Source organism: Penaeus monodon, chromosome 21 (genome assembly GCF_015228065.2).
Source record: "Penaeus monodon isolate SGIC_2016 chromosome 21, NSTDA_Pmon_1, whole genome shotgun sequence".
Taxonomy (NCBI): Eukaryota; Metazoa; Arthropoda; class Malacostraca; order Decapoda; family Penaeidae; genus Penaeus; species Penaeus monodon.
This window is the reverse complement of record NC_051406.1, coordinates 7,484,358-7,485,514: the sequence shown is the minus strand read 5'-3', so window position 1 is coordinate 7,485,514 and position 1,157 is coordinate 7,484,358. Positions and strand designations below refer to the sequence as shown.

The 1,157-nt window shown below is 56.4% G+C and overlaps 1 protein-coding gene across 1 annotated transcript in view; it reads left to right on the top strand.

Moving 5' to 3' along the window:
- Positions 1 to 1,157, top strand: part of LOC119586145 — a 28,580-nt gene that overhangs the window by 23,155 nt on the left and 4,268 nt on the right. Inside the window, exons 9-10 of the mRNA XM_037934840.1 lie at positions 4 to 275; positions 1,044 to 1,138. Coding sequence (XP_037790768.1) covers positions 4 to 275; positions 1,044 to 1,138 — 367 coding nt within the window. The remainder of the gene's footprint in view (positions 1 to 3; positions 276 to 1,043; positions 1,139 to 1,157) is intronic.

The window sequence follows — 1,157 nt, the reverse complement described above, 5'->3', positions numbered from 1 at the left end:
CAGGACTCCTCCGGGAGGACGCCTCTCCACTTCGCCGTCGAGTTCGAGCACCCAGAAACGGTGTCCTTCCTGCTGGGGCGCAACGCAGACGCCGAGGCCGAGGACAAGCGAGCCAACCGGCCCCTCCACTACGCCATCGGGACCGACTCGCCCCGCCTCGTGGCCTCGGTCTTGGAGGCCAGCCCGCGAGGGGACGCCCGAGACCGCGACGGACGCACGTACTTCCAGCACGCCGTCGAGAGGAGGAAATACCGGGCGCTGGCTGTCCTCGCCAAGTATGTTCGGAGGTTGGGGGGAAGGGCGGATGAGTGGGGGGGGGGGGGGTGTGGGCTGATGGGTGGGGGTTTGTGGGTGGGGGGTGTGGGTGGGGGTGAGTGGGTTGATGGGTGGGGGGTTAGTGGGTGGGGGTGAGTGGGTTTGTGGGGGGTAGTGGGTGGGGGTGAGTGGGTTGATGGGTGGGGGTGAGTGGGTTGATGGGTGGGGGTGAGTGGGTTGATGGGCGGGGGGATGAGTGGGTTGATGGGTGGGGGGGTGAGTGGGTTGATGGGCGGGGGGAGTGAGTGGGTTGATTGATGGGGGGAGTGAGTGGGTTGATGGGTGGGGGGAGTGAGTGGGTTGATGGGTGAGGGGGAGTGAGTGGGTTGATGGGCGGGGGGAGTGAGTGGGTTGATGGGTGAGGGGGAGTGAGTGGGTTGATGGGTGAGGGGGAGTGGGGGTGGGGGTGTGAATGTGTGAGTGTGTGTTTGTTTATTATTAAAAAAAACAGTGATGTATGCATAAACTCCAAATTATGGCTTCAGTTTTAAAACTTAGTTTAGATGATAGATATAAATCAGTTGTATAATTTTATTATCTCATACAAATATCTGACCTGACCATGTGCACACATGCAAAATATGATTCATTCAGACTCATTATCATCATTAATATTGATAATTTCAACAATACTGATGGTGCCGCTAACAAAAGTGATGATACTACATCTACTGATTATAACAGTGACCATGGCAACTGCACTAATATAACAACAACAACAATTCCAGACACGGCATCACGGCAGTGGCAGATGACCAGCCGGCCATGCATTACTGTGCCAGCGCTGGGAGTCAGGCGGCCATCGAGGTTTTGCTCGAGAACGGTAAGAGAAGGTCCGGAGG